The sequence below is a fragment of the Apteryx rowi genome, unplaced genomic scaffold, assembly GCF_003343035.1.
Source record: "Apteryx rowi isolate R43461 unplaced genomic scaffold, aptRow1 scaffold_8, whole genome shotgun sequence".
NCBI lineage: Eukaryota > Metazoa > Chordata > Aves > Apterygiformes > Apterygidae > Apteryx > Apteryx rowi.
Genome location: NW_020451093.1, coordinates 1,333,306 through 1,353,260, shown reverse-complemented (window position 1 = coordinate 1,353,260; position 19,955 = coordinate 1,333,306). Strand labels below are relative to the sequence as shown.

The window sequence follows — 19,955 nt, the reverse complement described above, 5'->3', positions numbered from 1 at the left end:
TTTTTTTTTTCTTTAAAGAGTACAGGATATCAGAAAGGCAAAAGAAGAGATGGGACTACACTTTGTGACTGTCCTACCTCTGAATGCGATGTTTTCTACAGATAAAGGCAAAAATTCTTCTGATTCCCACCATCACTGGATCCCAGTTGTTATAATGACACAAGAGAGTTGCAATGAAAAAAGAAAAAAATACAGGGATTGCCCCTGCAAAAAATAACCAGGAAAACTGCACCTGGAATTAAAACACAATCATTATTCATTCAACAGCAGAAAAATATTGGTATACTGTGTATTTGGAATAATTATTATAAAAATAATTTGTAAGTTTGAGATGCAGCTTCACTTCTTTTTAATTGGGTGAAATATTACCACAAATATTTTTGTAAAGYATTTGGCACAATTTCTATAGCCACTGCTGCTACTAAAACAAATTATCTGTTCTTTACTAATATATTCTTTAAAACAGAACATACCGTTTCCACTGTGGTATAGACGAAAAAAGGTTTTTTCAAATTATAAAACTCATTTTTAGGGTTTTACTCTTTGACTGATACAAATAAGAGACACTCCAAAAAGTTAAGTATGGATAAAAGGTCTCACCTGAAATATCTGTGCACCTGTTTATGTACTATGAACATTATGTCACAGAATGATCATTGCGGAAATTAATGCACACAGAAAAGGCTATGCTACTGAAAATGTACAATAATTCTCTGCATTAAAAAATATTATTTGCCCAATTTAAATGAATTAAATTCTTCCTTTACGTACATTACCAGTATTCAGAACTGATCATCCAAGTTAGTTTAAAACATAAAATTATAAAAAGTTGGAAAACTCAAGGTTGCAAGAACTACTCTTCCTTTGCAACTTCTTTAAGGCTAACAGATCAATTAACCACAAGCAAGGCTCCCCCTTGTGGAAGAAAAATATCCAAAGTTGAAGACTTAAAAGAAAAATTGTACAGTTTGGATGGCAAGTGCTGATGTTTCATTCTTGCAAATCGAACAGACTACAGTTGTTGCAGCCCTTTGTTAAACTCACTGATTTCTAACAGAAATTAATCAGTACAGAAGTTACTAAAAGAAATATTTAACTAGTTGTTAAAAATTTGTTTGTAATTTGTTAAGCTTCGGTTATGTCAATTACTGCAGACAAAAAGATYCAGAAAGTTATTATGCATACTCAATAATTACCAAAACATTTTACAGTAATTTGAAGACTGTATATATTCATATTTTAATCTTTAAATTATTAATTTAAATGCAGCCACATTCTTATGCAGGTTCCCTTAAGAAAAACTAAAAAGCAGYGTAAGGACAAAGGGCTGCCCAGAAGCAGTAGCTGGAAAGCTTAGAGTTGGAAGCTTAAATTTCTATCAACCTAATTTGGACTTAGGTGAGAGCAGGGGCTTGATTTAAGATCTGTTGATRTCTGAGACCAGAAGATTAACAGACATACATCTCATGTGTCCAGAGAGGTTTGCCTTTGATTAGGGTCATTCATTTGTTTTTCTAATACTAGCAATAAAAAAAAAGCACTAGGTAAAGAATTTGCCTCCAAACATTGCCTGTCCACAGCAGGACACTGACTCTATTGTCCAAGACAAGTCTTAACGGCTTCCCAATGACTTCATGCTGAACAGTTCAGCTGGAAAAAATTTACATACCCTCAAGCATACAAAAAGATACAAGCTAAAAGCACCAAACAGACAGAAAAGTAGAAACCCGGACAGTATGTAACAGGCATTGGGAAGGGGCAGCAGGCAGAACAACAGTAATACAGAATGCACATACGAATTTGAAAAGAAACAAGAAATAGAAGAATGAATCTCCTTTACAGTTACAATCCTGCGGATGGCAAGAGGTGTTAAGAGGCATCTGATGGACAGTTGCATAAAAACAGTCTAAGCAACTGCTTAGCTGAAGACAAAGCAACTTTTCATAAAGAGAGAATAAACAGATTTAGAAGAAATGGCAGGCAGCAAGCATACGGACCAGAAACACCAGAAGGAACCAGGGCACAGAGGAAAACGAGAAGAACAAAGAATGGAGGGCGAAATGGAAAAGGCAGGAAGATTCAGATTACGAAAGATGCTGCCAGCACATGAACTTGAGATGCAAAGAAGGTGAAGATTTAAGGCATAGGAAAAGAGCAGATGTAATACAAGGTGTACAAGAAGCTGGATTAATAGCTAATGCATTTGTACTTTTATAAATGTCAAATACACATCAAATGGAATAACTGAAACATAGTGATAAACTGTAAAAGTGAGTTAAAAAACCTAAGTTGCCCTTGTGTTTACAACATGGACTGACAGTTATCCAACAAAGCTTTAAAGATGCCTCTGCTATTTCAAATGCCTCAATATTGCATGAGTATATGAAGAATAAATTCAGTTGAAAGACTGGGGCTCTGTTTACTCAGATTAAACAGCCTAGAGAAGAAAYTGTTTTCTGAGAATTAGGAAAGCACATTCCATTTTTCAGCACAGTCCAGAAGAAAGCTTAGATGAACCACTTCAGAAGAGAATATATACACACGCACACATATATACGCACACACACACACACTTTTATATATTATAYAGATATTTGACATCATTGAAGAGAATTTTTTGGGAGAAGGCTAGTGATCTTTCCTTATTTCCTTAAAAACTCTCAGTAGGTATTTGTACTCTTGTTACAATTTGTCCCATGTGTATACTGCGTTTACTTTAACAGCAACATAAATACAGTTATCTAACCAATAATAAGTTTTATAAGTGGAATCCCTGCAAGGCTGTATTTCAGTGTTGGAATATTCAATTAATACCAACTATGAAACGTATATTACATTTGTTACATGAGTACTTATTCAGTGCTTGAATCTCCTTGTGTTTTCCAATTTAGCTTTCCTTTTAAGTTTTAGACTTTTTTCTCCTCAAATGTTTTCAAAAATTCACACTGACGTGAAGTCAAAATGAAAAAAATATATATATTGTGTGCCCCCATCCCCTTTTTCCATTAAATGTCTGTGGGAAATTTTCAGAGGTCAAAGGTCTTCAGTAAAATTTACATTTTGCTGTGAAAATATTTCTCTGAGGAAACCTTCTTTCTGGCAGGAAATATTCTCAGTGTAAGACTTATGTACAAGAAGTTAGTCAAGTTCTGTGCAACAAGCACAAACCTCAAAAGAAACAAAAGGAAACTCAAATGTAATGATTGAAAAGGAATCATAAATTGAGCAATCACAGATGAACTGTTCGCTTCAGTGAACACGCTACTCAGAGAATACTCAATTTAAGCTATATTCCAGCTATAGTCAGATCTTTTTCCCCTTCATATGTTCTTGCATTTGTATTTACACTGAGCTTACAAACTAAGCAAACCTGTATTTGCTAAATGACCCAGAAGAACACCAAAGCAGTGTAAACAAGCAGTAATTGGCAGAGCAAGGCCATCACTCTGTTCCAAATTTTCAGAAGCAGTATTGTAGGGTAACTAGCCTTTGAAKGTGTGGTTAGTTCTCAGGCTGGACTGTTTTATCCATTTTTATTTCTACCATCTCCACATAAACTACTAAATGACTGCAAGGCTTCCTAAGTCACATAAAGACCTACATCTCAATAAAGAACTTTCAGTATTTCAGTAACAAGCTATTTAGGCCAAGGTGCTCAAATACTGACCAATGCACCATTTTCACCCCAGAAAACACTTTTTCTGGCTCATAATCTTACTCCCTGCTTTCTAAAAATTCCTGCATCTTCTCTGCATCTTGTGACTGTCTTTACATCTGTAACATTAATGAAATACAGGTGTCACCAATGCTGGAAATGCAAACAACCATGTGACAGGAGCTCCTTACGCTTTAGCCACATGGCAGATGTACCTCTGTTTCCACTGAGAAGTGTCAAGGTCTCCAGACACTTTCAGAAGGTTTATCCATAATGGGCTACGTGAGGATGCCCTGATGAAGGGGGAAAAAAAAGGAGGGGGGTAGGTGCACTGTAGAAAAGATTAAATTTGTTTTAACAGATGTGTTAGAAAAAAAATTAGGTTGAAAGCAGAAACAAGAAGTGGTCCTGATTTCAGAAAACAGAAATTGAAAGTTATGTGACCTCTACTTAAGAAAGAAGAAAAAAAAAAAAAAAAGAAAAACCCGAACAACTGTAATTGAATACATGCATTATATTCTAAATTAACATTATTCACATGAAATTAAGAATTTGATGTTCATTGCCACTGATTAAATATTAAACTCAAATATTCAGAGCCAGAGCTGAAGCTCACATATGACTGAATATCTAAAACTGAAGCCACCAGCATGAAAAGAAAAATATCTATACAGCTTGAAGAGTAATATAAACTAAACAGCATATAGTTTCTATTCTAAATTCATATTGTCTGATTCTTGGCCTTCTTTACACACAGGGTTCTTCCACAGCTATTAACTCAATACCAATGAAATCAGAGTAACTTAAAGGCGAACAGTTTTAAATGGAAGCCTTATGTCCACACCAACCTAATAATGTATAGTTAAGCCTTGCAGTTTCTACATTCCTTTGTCATAAGCCTACGGATTTTTAGTTTTTCCTTATCACTACCCGAGTATTTTCAAGAAATGCATTAAACAGCAATTTTATAATTCTAAAAGTCTTAAATTAAGATGTGCTGTACTTAGAGTTGTTCTGTAATTCTGAAAAGTGTGTGGTCAAAATAAAGCATTTGACCAGGAATTTTTGATGACTTAGGTACTTTTCATCCAAGTGGCATCTCAAACAAATATATTTAAGTGTGCACTTAAAAACTATCATACCTGTGAATATTAAGAGAGGATGAATTACAGTGCAGTTCACTAATTATTAACAAGTAACAGTGGAGGCAAAATACTGTTCGTTGTATACATTGTTAAAATTAACAATGTCATTGAATTAAAAGAAACACCAGCTCTAGCCTGTTAATAATGCTCAAATTTAGTACGTTACCTTCTGCATGCACATGTCAGCTATTATGGACAGAGGTATTGTAAGGCTTAGCGCAAGTGTGCCTATCAGTGATGAGGTAAGAAAGCAGCCCCTGGGGGGAGAAAAAGAAATAGCAATAGTCTTATTTAAAGGTTAAAAGACAGCTAAAGTAATACATCAAACTGCAGAATACATTTCATCAATCAAAAATTGTGATATCCACATTTGGTCAAAAATCTGTAAAACTGCATATAGCTCTCAGACTGTTGATATCTCCTGGAGTGAGCTTTAATTCCTATATAAACCTTTCAAGATGACTGAGAATTCACCACTTTGTAGTGACCTCACTTAGAATAACCTGCATTTTGTTTCTACTTTGAAATACTTTAATGTCAGCTTACAGCAAGTCTGGCTTGCCATAGTCTGGTTAATTAAAAATAAAAGGTTACTTACGTCTAGAAATCCCTACACAAGAAAAGAAATATTTTTGGTAAATAGAGAAGTTTTTAACTTAAGAGATTGTGCTTCTTAAATTCCACTCTAAAATACATCTGTGAAATCATTCTTTAGAGTCTCAGTAAGACTTCCCTGCATTCTAGAAGTGGTCTCATCCTATTACATGTATACCTAAGCAGGAACAAAGTTACTAGACCTCTCTAAACCACTGAATCACGAAGACTTTCAAATTTATTTCYGTGGCATCTAAAAAAATAAAACAGAACTACACGCATCTTTCAAAGTAGAACTTATTAACAGCAAATGAGAACTGAACTTTTCCGAATTGCTTCACAAGTCATATTTTAATTCACAAATGGCTAATTATTGAATGAAATTAAAAAAAAGAGAGACAGAACCTAGAAGTATATGCAATACACACCTAAAAATATCTGAGCTTCTGAGACCTTCTGCACTTCAAAATGAACCAAAGATCTACAACTAAAACTTGACTAGTCTGAGCCATTTCAATATCAAGTGAACAGCATAAAAATCCAAAACAAAAAGCTATAACTTCCACATTATGATCAATCAAGTCAAAAGCTCCCAAGCGTCAAATAAAGTTTGTTAGCAGGTATGTCTCTATGAAATATTCTATTCTACCATATGAAGAAAATACCTACTTGATAATTTTTGTTAAAGTTCTAAAACTTGTGGTTTTTTTCCCTGTACTAGATCTTTATTCAAGAGACTGTAAAATTAGCAGGTATACCACCACAGAAACTATGCTCAGTGAATCATGTTCTATGAAGAAAAAGTTATTTTCATTCATCTCATAACATTGTTGGAGTTTGTTAACACCTTTTAAACACAAACATTTGGGGAAACATCTGGAAAACTTTTTCTAAACCATGATTTCATGCACTTATTTCTCCAATTAAACTAGAAGAGTACTTCCAAACCAAGCCATTGGTCCTCCTATAAGGCTATCTCTTTCAGCCAAGCAATAATGACCAGTTTGGATATTTATAACCACTTGAGGTTGGTTTGCTCCTTTAAAATAAAGAAAAATGTATGCAGATGAGAAACGAACAGAAAGGAAACAAAACATTTTAGATTTAGAAACTTTTAATTTTTGTAACACCTCCCCCCCCATTGTAAATCCCCTTTTGCATCATTAGGGACTAGTTTTGTACCTCAGCACTACACTATTTCTGAATTAGAACCAATCTGACTACCAGAACATCATAAATGATTAAACAGTAGAGGATGTCATGCAAACTTATGAGGAAGGAAAAAACGATGAATTAAGAGTTTAGTCTACCACTACATTATTTATTTGGTGGCATCCAGTTGGGTGAGGTAAACAAATGGGTTAAATGATAGTATTTGCATGCAAACAAAGAATAGAGGATCATACTAAGGACAAACTGGAGAGGGAAAAAGATGACCTCCACATGAGCTCTGAAATTAGTCTAAGCCAGAAATTCTAGGGAAAAATGACACTGGAAATAAAAATAGCTCTTTAATTGACTAGATTATCATTTTGAATAGTTACATAAGTAGTATGTGTATTAAAAAAGTGTGTGTGTGCACACATGTACTTTACCCTAAGCTGGTAAGAAATGTATGACCGTGGCAACATTGCAAACATTTTCCACCAATAAACTAAACTAATTACAGAGAAACATATTCTGTAATGCATTTGTAACTAAGACTGGTTAAAAATTTGCCAATAAACACAAAATGTACTGATAAAACTTCCTCCACAGTTTTAAACTTCTGCTGAACATGCAGAAGAAATGTTTTCATGGAACTCCACCTTGATTTTTTGTTGTAGCACTGTCCCAGAAYTTAGGATTATGGATGTCTCCATTTCAGACTAGCTATTCCATAAGGTTTTCTAACCTCTCTACCGTGAGGTTCAGAGGCTAAAAGCCAAAGACTCCCACACAAAAGCTCATGAACTACCACACTTATTCAAAATGTAGTGTTAAAATTGGCATCTAGTTCACTGAGAGCTATACAGCATAGCACCTATCTTTTTGGAAACTCTTCCTCAGTGTTTCTGGAATAAAACAGGCTTACCAACTTGTATAATTTTCTGTTCTACCCTTATTTTAATCTAATTCTGGTCCAAAACAAATTTAGACTCCCAACATTCTCTCAAGCTGGGAACTCTGCCTTATTGCCAAGTTCTCTAATAATGTTCAATCCTTYTAAGTGCTACACACAAATTTTGAAATCTGCTATTTTTAAACTGTTCATCTAGGATTCTCACGTTCAGTCCTCTCTGCTGCTGACTTATCCAGAATATCATATTATTAAATTAACAAACAAAAGCTAGGATAATGTTTGAATTATCTTAGTGATGCAGTGATAATCTCTAATGAGATTTAGTGCAAGTCTATGAAGTCTTTAAATTTTAAAGGGCTTGAAAAACTTCTAAGATATCAACTACAGAATACTTAATTTGCTGGATTCTGACTCACGTATATCCAACATACACAAAACCTTAGAAACTGGAGAACTTTAAGAACAGAAATTCATGCTCTATTACCACTACAACCTATGCCACAAAGTCTTTTCATCTCAAATGTTAATTCTATAATGAGCTAAGCAGATAAYATCTTAATAAATATATGTCCTAATCCTATAAGGCCACATCACCTGCTCTTTAAAATTATCTGTTACTCTTAAATAGTACATTGTGATATGCTGGGTAACATCCTCTAACTCAAATTGCACTTACAGCTAGACTGCAAAAAGACTACCTAGATATTTTGACATCTTAACATCTGAAAACACAGGTAAGACAATTTATGTGAAATACAGGCAAAGTAAATAGTACGTACCACAACCAGAGGAACTCTGACAGAACTGTTCCAATAAGGCCATTAATGACAATGCACATCCATATGAGTTTGTTGGGAAACTCAAATGCTTCAAACCCAGTATAGTGAAGCAGGAAAAATCCWGGCCATAGCAGCAACAGATTAAACAGCCCTACAAAACCTGAATGTGAAAACAATATTAACAAAAGTAAATCATAATAAAGACCTTTCAGCTTCTTCAGAACTACAATCTTCATTAAATTCTGCTATTCTGACAACATGCATACATAAAATACTGTTTTGTTGMCACTTTTAAGTCTTTTAGAGGAAAGAAATATAAGAAACTTTACCTGAAACTGACAAGCAACACTTAGGTCAGATATTTACAGTTTTGAGATTTAAAAGATCCTTTGAGTCTAGAAAGACTGTCTACATTCCAACGGATAATGTTATCTTTTATTGTCAAGACTATAAACAAGAAACAATTCAAACCAGTCTCCAAAGCACTGATAATCATGGGAACAAATAGGTCTTCYCTACTTCCATGCCTTTTCCGGGCCCTTAAACACTTACTATATAGTTAAGCGCCTGAAAGCAAACAGTTTAATYACACACTGAATTAAAACTTTCTTCATTAGTGTTATTAGCCTTACCAAAAAACATTGGTATATCAAGCTTATCTTCTCTGTCTACTTTCCTTTTTATCATTACTATGTACACAGCATACAGCATTGCTCCTATAAGRGACCACAGGGAACCTGTAAAGATGAGAAATACTGACTTAAGACATGCCAAATACATTATACATATTAGCATCACATTCTTTTAAACATAACTAAATCTCTATTTGACAGTTTCATAATTGTTTATTACTGAATCCATTACTACAGGAAAAGTGTTTAAAAAAAGGCAGAAAGCTTGAACACCTAAATACTGTCTTAAGTAAGCTACACACATAAAAATCCATCATTATAAAGTCTGGTTTCAGGAGCTATGAGGCCAGAGTGCGAGTAAGAAATATATATCTTTCTATRTGACCTTCTGAGTATTGTCAAGTGTTTACAATGGTACTCATCACTGCATATTTCAGGGTAAAAAATAAACAAAATACCTATTGTATCTCTTCCAGAAGATCTCTCAGATCCAGAAAGGTTAACAAGTACTACACCACCAATGCTAGCAAAAAAGAAGAAACACAAAATGATACTTAAACATATATATATTTTTTACAAAGGTGAAATAAAAACAAAAGGGGGAAGAGGGAAGGTGGAAGAAAGCCTCACAAAAGCGTTAAAACTTCAGATTTTTTTTTTTTTTTTTTTTAACAACCCAAACACACTTCTGGCAAAGCCAAAAGGAATTCTCTATTTTTAAGGCCTGATGCAAAGCTTAAAAAGAAAAAAAAAAATCTTTACCGACTTCACTGAACAAATGCATCAGGCATTTAATGAAACAGGCTGACAAGACATTAAACGTCAAACCTCTTTCTTTCCATCTGTACAAAAAAACCCCSAAAACACATAATTAAACAACAAGAAAATAAGTCCAAGTACTTCCTACAGAAATTTCATTATTCTAATTTACAATAGGAGCATGAGATTTGGTAATTGTTCACTACATGAAGTGTTGAGCAAGTACATTAAGAAGTCTTTCTAAACTTGTTTGTGGAGTAAGGATTTAAAAACAAACAAACAAACAACCCCCCCCCCCAAAAAAACACAAAAACAAACAAAACACTGAAGCATACCATATATTGTCATGGATACTGTAGGTATATTTTTTCCCCTCACTACATCAGCAAGATTTTAATCAAATGTTCCATTCCATATTCTTACCTTAAAATAACAGCTAACAATTTGGAAAGGGTAAACCTATCCCCACTGTTACTGGGAAAGACTGCAGCTAGGATTAAAGTAAAAAGTCCTGCAAGAGAAAATAAGAAGAGTTTATACAATCAAGCTTTGCTACTATTTTGTTCAGTAAACTGCACTGACATTTGTTCTTTGTATTTCACATATTTACCTATTTCATCTTAGTGTTCACAATTTTAATCTGAAAYATCTATCATGAAACTATCACTTTAGGATTTGAATATTTAAATGAGCAAATACAAGCTCAACTCTGAAAAAGGCTTTCATTTACTTACTAACCACAAACTGCAAGAAGCCTGAAAAGTCAGTCCAAATCACATAATGTACTTTTAAAACTGATTTTATTAAACAACAGAAATTACTCCTCAAAACACGGACTGCTTCCATTTGGGCCTTTAACAAAATCTGTAAAGCAAGGGTTGTAATGCATAATATTTAGGTGGTCTACATTTTTTACCTCTAACACAAATTTATGTTTACAAATAGTTAGCAAGAAAATTTTTTACTCCGAATTATATCGGCGCGGGGCGGGAAGGAAAGGTGATAATACCACCTTTACTTTAAGCCTATTACACTCCAAGTACAGGTCTTTAATATATAGACATAATCACAGAAGTATACCAAAACAAAAGAATTTGAGTAGCAAAAAGGATGGCATCATGACGAAAGCACAATAACTTGCAATGATATCGTGAAATTTTTAAATAAACATATTCAATGGTTTTAAGCCTTACCATCCCCACAAAACACAGGTAAGACATTATACAAGTCCAATGCAAGCCAAATGATTTTATGTTATAAACAGCCTTATAATGCACATCTGATGGTGTAAATAAAACTCACCAGAGGTTGARGACAAGATATTAACTATGGCAACCTGGGTATCTGATAGAGCTTCTTGGTAAGAGAAATTTGCCAAGAACCACTGGAGAACAAGAAAAATAATTTAGTGACTATATGGATAGCAACATAATTTATGTTTGTCAGTTCTTTAAAAAAAAACTATTTAAAGAAACAATTTCTCCAAAAATAAAACCAGAACACAGCRATGAAATAACATACTTCAGAACTGAAACATAACTAAATAATTCAACGTTAAATGATTCAAATTAAATGATAATAGCTATTCAGTAGTAACTAAAGGTACAACTTGTTTAGGAAGTGCTTTGAGATGATTACTGCACTGGGGTTGTAAAGAAATTTCTAGAGAAACATGGGACATTCATCAACCTAATGAGTTTTTTGATTTTATTTAAAAAGAGTACTCAAAACAGGCACTGCTCTCCACTCTAAAAACCACTTACATTATATACCTCTGAGATATTTTGGAAGGATTCATGTCTGTGAATTCCTTCATAAATATAAAAGCAGCAACTGTTTTATCATCTTTTGGTCAAGATCTYATTATGAAGAGCTCTGATATATTCTCAGGGAAGCTACTGCTCTCTGTAGTCTTAAACAGSATTATGTTGTCCAAGAAATACACATACACACTAGTAACAGGAGCATCCATGAAAAGCATAAAGAGGATCTGTTTTGTACATAAAATAATGATTCTAGAAACACAAAYGACCAACAAATTCCTAAACTCTGTAGCTCTCAGTGGAGCTGAAGGACAGGCAAGTACCATCTCTTCATAGCATTTGAGGGCACAATGCCACAGAGTGAGGCAYAAGATGTCACTTTCTGTGATGGCCCATAGAAAGAAAGCAGTGACATTTAAGCACAGCGACATAAGAGCTCGCATTCATGTAACCCTAGATTTTGCTGCACCAAACATACCTATATTGGACAGCATAGCAGGAAAGCATGGCATAACTTACAACTGACTTTACAGTTAACTTACACACCCAGGATCTTTTTGTTTTACTTCTTATTCTTGAGGTTACTCCTTATACTACCTTTACAAAATGAGGCATAAAGAATACAAGACATCTCAATACTGTACAGATAAGATAATTTTCACTATTATAAGTTTCAATTAAATTACTTAGTTTTCTGAAAGAACAGAGCACATACCACAAAGCAAAAGAAAAAGCTGATTTTTGCTACTTGAGTTGCAGTGAGTTTCCCTACAGTTTTTAATATTGATTCTTGCTCCTTAACAGTTGGATATGACATGCGAGAGAGCTTCGCTTCCAATGCATGGCTTGATGGGAGTTGTCGAATCTCCATAATATTACTGAACCTTACACGAGGCTTTTTAGGAGCTTAAGAAGAAGAAAAAAAAAAGACACAGTTGCATATGATCATTAAACTTTTTAAGCCAAAACAACACAAAAATAAAACTCTGATGTTTTAATACTGCATTGATTACARTACTTCACAAACCATAACAAGTTTTTATATAAATAAAAGACTTATTTTTATTTATTAAGGCAGTATTTTGCTATTTTATAGGCGGCTAATAAGACAAAGCACAATTATTGTTTTAAATCAGTACTGTTGTCCATCCACAAAAGCCTCACTGAAAAGTGCCATCCTTCCCACCTCCCTGGAGAAAAAAAAAAAAAATTCCCTGCAAGGCATCAACCAACTTTTAGGCAAGAATTATTCTGTATTGATAACATATACATATAAGATTGACTATCAACCAATTAAAGAAAAGCACCCAGAAACTGCACACAGCTATAGCTGACTGCAGGGACAGTGTTTTATCCAGAGGACCAGAGTGCCCCACAGACCTCAAAGCTTAGCAGAGACTAGGAGGTCGCTTCCTCATTTGGAATCCAACCTGTGTGTAACTAATCTGCATACCACGATTGAACTGTTTCAGATTTTATTTATAAGAGTACTGCAGTGTTATTAGTATCTTGTGTGAAGAAAGTTACATGCCACTTGCAAATACGAGCCTAATTTRACATGAAACAATACCTCATTTCCTAAAAAGGAAAAGAGGAAAAGTTCTAGCTCAAATGACCCGTAGGTGTTTGGTGCAGGTTATCACAGGAGGATAGCAGAGCCTATCAAAACGGTTCTGAACAAGTGAGCCGTCACCTCGAAATTAACATAAACACAGAGACTTTCCCTTCCATAAGCAGGGACTCTTTTCTGCAGACTACCAGGTAATGGATCTTTTTGATAGTCAACGTTTCATTAGTCACCTGGGACAGTTAGGCCTGTTTCAGCTACTATCACAAGATAGGGAGGCTTAAATAAAATCGGAATGCACGTAGACTGTTAAAATTCTTACTTTGACTGCTTTGCTCCTGCTCTAAAAGGGACAATAGTTTGTTTTTCCAGAGGCTGACTCACTGCTGCTGGTCATACAAGCCCAGAAGGAAAGAATCACAAGTACTGAACCCAGTTGGTCCCTTGAGATAAACATAGGCTGGATCTGTAGTGACCAAGAAAGGTAAACTGAACAAGAGGCCTATGTTTTCTCTACCTGAAAGTAAATATACACAACTGCAATGCTTGTAATAAGAGATTTATAGGGGTGGGGGGAAGAGAGAGACACATACAACAAGTCCTGCAACACGATAGAGGCTATACCAACAAACAGGAAAACAACCCTTTCACCAAAGAACTGGCATTTCAGCATGCCAAAAGTCTTTACTCACTTTTCTCTGCATCACTATTATTACTGCCACTTTTTTCAGTTGGCAAATCATGAAACTTTACAGGAACATATAAAGGTTCACTCTGAAATGAATCAGTATAAGTAAAATACAGTTAAGCAGGATATTTAAATTATAAGCAGTAAAATTAATTTAGCGTATTAGAAAACTAAATACAAAAGAAAAGTTTGGTGAAATATTAACAATTAAATTTTAAGGAGTGTTTTGGCACACTGGATAGGCTCATGAAGAAGTTTGTCATACATTATCTATATTTTATGTTAAATAACAGACACAGCACTCAAATATAATTGTGTGCTTGTGTGCATATCCTCATGAACACAAAGCTCATCCCTCAAAATTCAAAACTTGAATTTAAAAAAAGAAAAATTTACAAAAATCACAGAAATTTCAGTAGATCTACAGCTTTTGTTCAAATACTAAATTAGAAACATAAAATACAGAGTATGTATACAAAAATCAACACACACTAGTTTTCCTCCCGTGACTGTGAGAAGCTGACGAACTACAGCTAAGTGTCATATGAACTTTGGSAAAAGAACTCCAACATACAGAGACTCTTAGCAGAAGTTTTAATTGCTTAAATACTTCCAACAAGACAAGTGTTAAGCTGCTTATTTAAATTAAAATAAGCTGTAAGAGAGTTCTGTTAGCTGCATTTTTATTAGGAACCAGAAAATTTCCTAGTGTAGCCTCTGATTTAGGTATCCAGATTAAGCAGCAGTCTGACCAACAGGTGCATAACAAGCCATAACTCATGGATGATGAGAAACACAGCAAAAATGCAATCTGGCAATCCAGTTTATCAGCAGAACGCCAGCACTGACACTCGATTCAGTAAACTGTAATCCCCCCCATCCACTGGAAGGAAGAAGGCAGTCCATTTCTCATTCAAATTGCAATGCAGGATCACAGTATACAAGATACTCAGCTAACTGAATGATTCTGTTGTATGCCTTAGTCTTGAAAGACATTTGGCTTTACCACTAGCTCTCCACATTTTGCTTTGGCAGCTACTGAGCTGAACATGTAAAGGCTTCCTTTGTATGATATAAATATTTGTTTCACAGTCAAACTACGAYAGAAACATTCAAGTAAATATTTTATTAAGCTGAGAACCTGTATTTCTTATAGTAAGTAATGGCATTATTCACAACACTTGTTACTAATATATTAAGTTAATTATTTTCATTGTGTTGAAAGCAAAGTTAAACTAATTCCATTTGCTGAAAGCTGTTACATTTAAGTGGACAATATTTTTAAACAAGAGGTGGGATAATGGTGTTATACTACTACAAAGCATTAACATTTGTAAATTATGGAACTTACCAGAGAACTGTTTACAGCGTTGTCTGTTGCACAGGCAGCAAAATAACCTTCAGCATCTGCAAACTAATTACAGAACCTTAAATGTAATGATCTATCAAGACACAATAGAGTTATTAGTAACTGAAAAAGTTTTTGAGAACAGGCCTTTTTTAATACCTTTTGCCATAATTGTCACCATTCTCCGTCCCCTCCCCTCCCCCCAAAACACACATCCTCAAAAAAAACAAGAAAGCTTAGAAGTAAAGMACTTCAATTAAGTAATTCCCTGTCCCTCTTGGAGAGCCCCAGTGGCTTCAACTGCCTATCCACGTATCAGTGCAGCATCAGGACGTTAGAATGCCAAAAACTGTAAAGTGCAGCCTTAGTGAGACATACTAGAACACACTTCACTAAATTATTGCGCATATATTACAACAGCACTCCTGACTGTTCATTCAAATGAGGCAAGGTTCCTTCGCATAAAAACCTGGAACTCTGCCTTAGTTTTAACAAGGCTTAAATTAGGGTGAGCTCAAGTACCGCCTTTTTCTTCTTGCTTTCTGCATCCTAACAAGCATGGCCAGTCCTGTTCCCTGACCTGCAGCTTGCTGTTCTGCCATGCTGGTAGGAAAGCTATTAAATAAAGCTTAATTAAAGGAACTTAAACTAACATACAAGAAATTACATATACAATCATTACTGAAATAATAATAGACATATCATCTTTGTTCCAGGTTGACAAACACAATGCACTTTAAAAGCAGATACAATAATTAGAGAGTTGAATGTTTAACTAAGTTCTTTTAAAAAATAAAATCTCTGCCTTATTTCAAACTGCAAACAACAGTCCTTTCTCACGTTGTTCTTTCAAAACATGCTGGCATCAAAATTAATGGCTATTTCCTATGAGTTATTAGAAGAAAAAAAGGGGTTTTTTTTTGTTTTTTTTTTTGTTTTTTTACAGAATTAGAAAGAAAAGAAAGAAAGAAAAAAAAAAGGGGGATTCCAGTATTACTCTCATAAGTGCCACACATGACCACAACAGATGCAGCACTCTTATTCATTGCTGCCCAGTTAACAGAGAGGATCACATTACCTCTTCTTTGCGATAGCACTGCACTGGATTCAGCTGGTCAATACAACCCCTACCTCTGCTCCAGGTACATTCTACCAGTCCGCTCAGATTGATTCTTCCTAGTTCACTGATGGCTTTATCTGCATGTATTTGGTTTACATGGGGCTAGTTTGGTAAAGTTGATCAGTTTAACTGCTCTGTATAACTCACCATCCTTTAGCAGTTTCCTTTTGCTAGTGTTYGTCATTATTGCCAATAAAGAATCCRTAAACTCTGGTTATTTCCAGATTATCTACGGAACTCCTAAAGAACGTCAAGCCTAACACATGGGTCATGCTACCCACAAACATTTGATAGCAAAGACTGACCAACTAAAAATTATTTTGAGATGTCAGCAAACTCTAAATAGTGTACTGCGTTTGATACAAGACTTTTTTTGTTTTTAATACAGAAGGCTGTGTGCTACTTTATARCTGCAATGTTATATGACATCAAGCCAAATGATTTTTAAGCATGTTACACCTACAACTATCACTATCAATGAAACATGATATACAGAAGGAGTAAAGTCAGTTCCTTTCATATAAGCTATTTTCTGTAAAGACATGTTTATTAACAGAATGTTCTTGGACCATCTTTTCGGTTATTTTAATGGGGGATTAGATCAGACTAAATGCCTTCCCATTTCCTGAGTCCTGCTGTTCAGCATTCGAAAACACTGGCACAGAACAAGTACTCTTCCAGACATCTAATTTACTTGGAAAACCTATCTCTGTGACACGCCAATAATTCTAGGCACTAGCATAAAATATGCCTAGGTCTAGGATGGGCAATATAAAGCCATTTATGTGCATGAAGTCCATCAAAAATACAATATGGACAGCAAAAGTATAATTCTACCAACCTTTCCTAAGCATGACTTTAAAAAACCTCAAAACCTCTTAGCATGCAATGCTTAGTTCTTCCAGAGAGAAAAAAGTCACTAACTACAATGTTAGCATACTGACTCAACTGCTTACAGGTGTGGATGAGGTAAGAGAAAACAGACCACAGACAGCGGTAAGGCTCAGAAGCTCTTCTTAAAAAGAATCATCTTCTGCAACCGTCCAAAACAAAATACCAGTCTAGATGGGCTAATGGCCTGGTCCAGTAGAGCATTTTTTATGATTCCTGCTGTATTTCATACTGCTTTTTCATTTTCTTTCCCTCAAAAGGCTACTACAATCACCGCCTTTGCCTTGGCTGTGTGCRATTCAGCTTTTATGAAAGCATTATTTTACAAGTATCTGAAGTTCATCTGTCTCTATTCCCTCCTACATTATTTTAAATTATTCTATACACACTTCCACAAAGATCATAACATTTATGAAGTTAAAATACTTACAAAAGCTGCATGCCTTCCACGAAACCCACGTGTACACTGTTGCCTCCATGGTTTCCAGACAATAAATCCCAAGAGATATAGAACAAACATGGATGTTTTTGCAAAAGTACTGAAAAAAGGTTTGTTGTACTTTGTAAAAACATACTGTGGAAAGAAAATAATTACAGTATCCAAAATTATTCACCAATTAGGTGAGAATACACAAAATGAATGAACAGTTTTAAGTATACAGTCCAGAACTGCCTGGTTCCTAAAATCAGAATGCCACAAGTACTGGCACGTATGACCAAAAGAGAGGAGTGGCCCCACCTATTCTGCTGGTGCTTCCTCCCAAACCATCTTAAAYGCCAACAAGAAGGCACTGAACCACTTTAAGATATTCTGCCACCAGAGGAAAACTACTTTTTACTTCTATTTAAAGAGGCATCATATTGATATGCTATAAAACTAAAAGAAGACTGAAGTACATTTACATACAAATATTTTCTAAATAAAAGACCACTTTTGTAAGCAATATTATAGTAGTCATAATTGAAAGGAAAAAAGAGCTTATCAGTAGTACTTCCACTAGTTCCCTGAAAAAAAAGTTCTAGTTAATGTAACATGGCATGTTATGTACAAACATTTTTCCACTCTCAGTTTTAAAACCAATATAAAACACAGCTACTTAATGACAGTTCAGAAATCTGAACTTGACAAGAATTTATCAAAAAAAAAAAAAAATCAATTTTCATTGCCAAAGTTCTAAAACCTAAAATTTAACGTGMTGTAAATACCAGATCAGTTTTACGATGGTAAATATACAAACTAGATTATAACATAAACTTGTCTGCAATTACATGAGTTAAGTCAATGACTCCCTAGTCCTTTGGTCCTAGAGTTTTAAGTGTTCTGAAATAAAAGTCTACCATACTACCTAGTCTTTAATGCTACAACTCATTTACTTCTTATTGGGAAAAGCCTGTGCATTATTTTAATCAATATGCCAATAAACAAATGACCTCACTAACTATAGTAAATACTTGAAAATAAAACAACATAAGCTAATAAATCAGTAACACCTTTCATCTTGAAAGCACTAGTCACTGAACTGTGCTTGTTCATAACTTCTAGCGTACACAGGTTACTTCTGTAATCTGAAGGACGTTGTCTTTTTTTCCCCCCATACTGAAAAGAATGTTGAACATTATGCTAAAATACTTACTGAGTTTTTGAAATACTATAATCCCCCTGGGATTTTCTCTTATACAGGCTTTTATTTTCTTTTAAAGATGCATGTAACAATACTTACAGAAGTGAGTTCTGAAGAGGCAACCCATATCACATCAACAAGCAGAAGAATGACAATTCCTAGAGCCATTCGCCTACGCTGAGTGGATGAATTGCTCTGGGAGCTCATTCGGTTCATGATAAAAACCCACACCATTTGTAACCTATTCAGTATTAAAAAAGGAATAAAAACAAAAGATTAAAACAAGAGAAACAGGGAGGGTGGGGAGGATCAAGTGTTTCACATATATGAAATGGACCCAACATGCCAAGAAATATATGCTTATGTTTGTTAAGAGCAGATTTTTAACTGATCCGGCATGAGATTTTCATAGACATTAGGGACAACCGAAAAGTAAATCTAGACTTTTCAAAAGTGTATTAACTTTGAAGTAAGTTTGCCATTGAAGTAAACAAAACCAGGTAAAACATGCAATGCCTTTTCGGAAATTCTATGCTCTAAGTTCAGTAAATTTTGAGACTACTTCATTTTGGTAAATTCAGATACTCTGAGCCTACAGTAGGAATTAGTTTGATGTGTTGTGTTGAACACAATTCCACTAAGGTAATCAGAAACTTATGTGTTTAAACTTCAGCATTAGTCAAATATTTCTGAAGACATGGCAATACATTTGGGTAATTTACCATCCCTTCAAGTGTTGGGGAAACCCCCCTCTTGACCCAAGAACAAAGAATATCCAGCTGTAAACTCACAAAATTAAATTGCACATGCCCTTGAACTCATACCAGAACATTTATTTACCTATCTGGTAATTTATGAAGTACAGGCAAGCACCAATTTTAGTGAAAAATCTTTTAAACTAACAGTAAGCACACAATATATGCAACAGAAAGCTTTGCTTATTAAAAAAAAATCCCAAACAATGTGATTATAAATGTGACTGTGCAGCTGGTATGTTACACAGGAATAATCAATTAAGAACACTTCATTTTCTGAGAAACCAAAACTACAACAGTAAAGTAAGTGTGTACCTAGGGTGTCTTTGTAAAAGAGTGTATTACAGAAGTCCTACACACATGCCAGAAATTACAGCATAAACAAATTCAGATCGACACCTACAAACCTATTATCATTTTCATATAGGCACCTCATGGCCTTTAGGAGTCCTTGTTCAAGGTAGTACTAGAAAGGTTTCAATTTAAGCAATTCTGGTGAATTACCAGAAAATCATGGCTAGATTTAAATGCTTACAGCAAACACTACTCTTAAATACTCTTAAATACAGTACACT

General features: G+C 34.7%; 1 protein-coding gene across 2 annotated transcripts in view; it reads right to left on the bottom strand.

Moving 5' to 3' along the window:
* The window catches only part of SLC35F5 (solute carrier family 35 member F5), a 28,828-nt gene that overhangs the window by 3,786 nt on the left and 5,087 nt on the right, over positions 1-19,955 (bottom strand). Inside the window, exons 3-14 of one of the 2 annotated variants that reach the window (XM_026089066.1) lie at positions 18,725-18,866; positions 17,434-17,577; positions 14,996-15,058; positions 13,649-13,730; positions 12,105-12,295; positions 10,929-11,010; positions 10,050-10,137; positions 9,326-9,390; positions 8,868-8,972; positions 8,236-8,395; positions 4,967-5,057; positions 78-232 (exon numbers count right to left, since the gene is read on the bottom strand). In XM_026089066.1, the coding sequence (XP_025944851.1) occupies positions 78-232; positions 4,967-5,057; positions 8,236-8,395; positions 8,868-8,972; positions 9,326-9,390; positions 10,050-10,137; positions 10,929-11,010; positions 12,105-12,295; positions 13,649-13,730; positions 14,996-15,058; positions 17,434-17,577; positions 18,725-18,859 (1,361 nt within the window). In that variant the 5' untranslated portion in view covers positions 18,860-18,866. Of the gene's footprint in view, positions 1-77; positions 233-4,966; positions 5,058-8,235; positions 8,396-8,867; positions 8,973-9,325; positions 9,391-10,049; positions 10,138-10,928; positions 11,011-12,104; positions 12,296-13,648; positions 13,731-14,995; positions 15,059-17,433; positions 17,578-18,724; positions 18,867-19,955 lie in introns of those variants that run through there. The other variant, XM_026089067.1, reaches the window with a different exon arrangement.